The sequence below is a fragment of the Vicia villosa genome, linkage group LG4 (genome assembly GCF_029867415.1).
Source record: "Vicia villosa cultivar HV-30 ecotype Madison, WI linkage group LG4, Vvil1.0, whole genome shotgun sequence".
Taxonomy (NCBI): domain Eukaryota; kingdom Viridiplantae; phylum Streptophyta; class Magnoliopsida; order Fabales; family Fabaceae; genus Vicia; species Vicia villosa.
Genome location: NC_081183.1, coordinates 48,956,051 through 48,958,790, shown reverse-complemented (window position 1 = coordinate 48,958,790; position 2,740 = coordinate 48,956,051). Strand labels below are relative to the sequence as shown.

Here is a 2,740-nt window from a genome sequence, read left to right as displayed (position 1 = left end):
TTTTGATCTTCTTTGACCTAATACCGCACCAACTGCATAATCGCTTGCATCACACATGAGTTCAAAATCCATTTTCCAATTTGGAGCAACGATTATGGGTGCGGTAACTAATTTGTCTTTCAGCTCAAGGAATGCTTTTAGACAAGACTCATCAAAATTAAAATGCGTACCTTTGTTGAGTAAATTACTCAATGGCTTTGCAATCTTCGAAAAATCCTTGATGAATCTCCTGTAGAAACCGGCATGTCCAAGAAAGCTCCTTATTCCCTTGATGTTGGTTGGTGGTGGCAGCTTCTCTTTGATTTCCACTTTGGCTTTGTCAACTTCAAGTCCTTTGGAAGAAATTTTGTGTCCAAGAACCACTCCTTCGGTGACCATAAAATTGCATTTTTCCCAATTTAGCACAAGGTTGGTCTTCACACATCTCTCCAACACCACTTCAAGATTCTGTAAGCATAGGTCAAAAGATGCTCCATACACCGAAAAATCGTCCATGAACACCTCAATACATTCTTCAATCAAATCCGTAAAGATGGCTTGCATGCATCTTTGGAATGTAGCCGGAGCATTACATAGTCCAAAGGGCATTCTTCGATAGGCAAAGACACCAAAAGGACAAGTAAAAGCGGTCTTCTCATGGTCCGCCGGATTCACCGAAATTTGGTTGTAGCCCGAATAACCATCTAAAAAGCAATAGAAATTCTTACCGGCTAGCCTTTCCAACATTCGATCCATGAAGGGCAATGTGAAATGATCTTTCCTTGTTGCTTGATTTAATCTTCTATAGTCAATACACATTCTCCATCCGGTTACCGTTCTTGTCGGAATTAATTCATTCTTTTCATTTCAGATAACCGTCATGCCACCTTTATTAGGAACAACTTGTACCGGACTTACCCATTCGCTATCGGAAATAGGATAAATCATCCCGGCCTCCAATAGCTTAACTACTTCCTTTCTCACGACTTCCTTCATTGATGGGTTGAGCCGTCTTTGAGGTTGAGCAACCGGTTTGTAATCGTCCTCCATCATGATTTTGTGCATGCAATAAGCGGGGCTAATACCTTTCAAATCGGATAAAACCCACCCTATTGCACTTTCATGCTTCTTTAACACCTCGAATAAGCGAGTCTCCTCTTGAGTAGACAAAGAATTACTAATGATCACCGGCTTAGTGAAGTTATCACCAAGAAAAACATACTTCAAATGAGGTGGCAACATTTTTAACTCAATTTTTTATTCTTCCACTTTCTTTTCCGCATTCAACTCTTCTACCTTTTCTTCATTATGATCTATCTCCCCACAAGATTCCAACTCATTCAAGAATGCTTCCATTTCTTTCTCTTCAATCTCGGATAAGACATTGTAAGCTCCTATAAGAGATCTTTCCAAAGGACTAGAGATGTGAACTTGATTAGCAACCTCCTCGATCTCCTCTTCGGTGGCATCAACTCGAAATGTGTCATGTTTATCCTTGGGATGCTTTATTGCTTCAAAGAGATTGAAAGTGACCTCTTCATCTTGTACTCTCACCTTCATAAGACCATCGTCTATGTCGATCATCGTCCGGGCTGTTTTCATGAAAGGTCTTCCAAGTATCAATGGTACGTCACGGTCTTCTTCCATATCAACTACCACAAAGTCTACCGGGAACAAGAATTTCTCCACTTTGACTAGCATGTCTTGCGCAACTCCGTAAGGAGAGGTGAGAGACTTATCGGCTAGTTGCAAAGTCATTCGAGTTGGCTTCATCTCTATGTTTCCCAATCTCTTGATGATAGACAACGGAATTAAATTAATACTTGAGCCCAAATCAACCAAACCGTTACCTATGTAATGACCTCCGATTGTAACCGGCAACGTAACACGTCCCGGATCGGCTTCTTTCTTCGGTAATATCTTTTGAATTATGGCACTACAACGAGCATCAAGTAGAATAGTCTCCTCTTCCGAATACCTCTTTTTCTTGGTGAGAATGTCCTTCATGAATTTTGCATATTTTGGCATTTGTTCTAACGCTTCGGAAAATGGGATATTCACTTGGAGTTGTTTGAAAATATCCATAAACCTAGCGTGTTGCCTTGCATTATCCTTCCTTGATTTGGCATGAGGGTATGGTAAGTGTTGGGAAGGGATTGCGCTCTTTTGTTCATCTCTCTTTTTATTTCTCTTCACACTTTTAGTGTTTTTCTCCTTTTCTTCATTTTCTTTCCTCTCTTTTTCAACTAAGTCTTCTTCTATCTTTTCCTCACTTTTTTCTCCCTCATTCTCAATTATCACTTCCACTTTTTCCTCTTCAACTACTACTTCCTCATCATCTTCCATTATGACCTCTTCATTCACACCATTATTCACCTTTCTCCCACTTCTTGTAACAATGGCTTTGCAATGTTCCTTAGGATTGGTTTGGGTGTTGGCAGAAAAGGATGCTCCCGGTTGTTGCTCGGACAATTGCTTTGCAAGTTGACCCACTTGATTTTCTAAATTCTTTATGGCCGCTTCATTGCTCCTTTGGTTAGCCATGGATGCTTGCATGAATTGTGTAAGAGTGTCTTCCAATTTTGAGCTCCCACCTTGAGATTGTTGACCTTGGACTTGAGGGTTTGGGCTTTGATAAGGACTTTGATGTTGATAATGTTGATTGTTTAATCTTGAGGGTTGAAATCCTTGGTTGTTTCTTTGGTACGGATTGTTGTGAGGTGGAGGTTGCCTTTGATAACCTTGATTTTGATTGTTGACA

The 2,740-nt window shown here is 40.3% G+C and overlaps 1 protein-coding gene across 1 annotated transcript; it reads right to left on the bottom strand.

The window, feature by feature from the left end:
* Positions 1-1,236: 1,236 nt before the first annotated feature.
* LOC131597171 (uncharacterized) lies at positions 1,237-2,523 on the bottom strand. The gene has a single exon (XM_058869881.1). It carries the CDS (start codon positions 2,521-2,523, stop codon positions 1,237-1,239), a length of 1,287 nt encoding a protein of 428 aa, XP_058725864.1.
* Between the last annotated feature and the right edge of the window lie 217 nt (positions 2,524-2,740).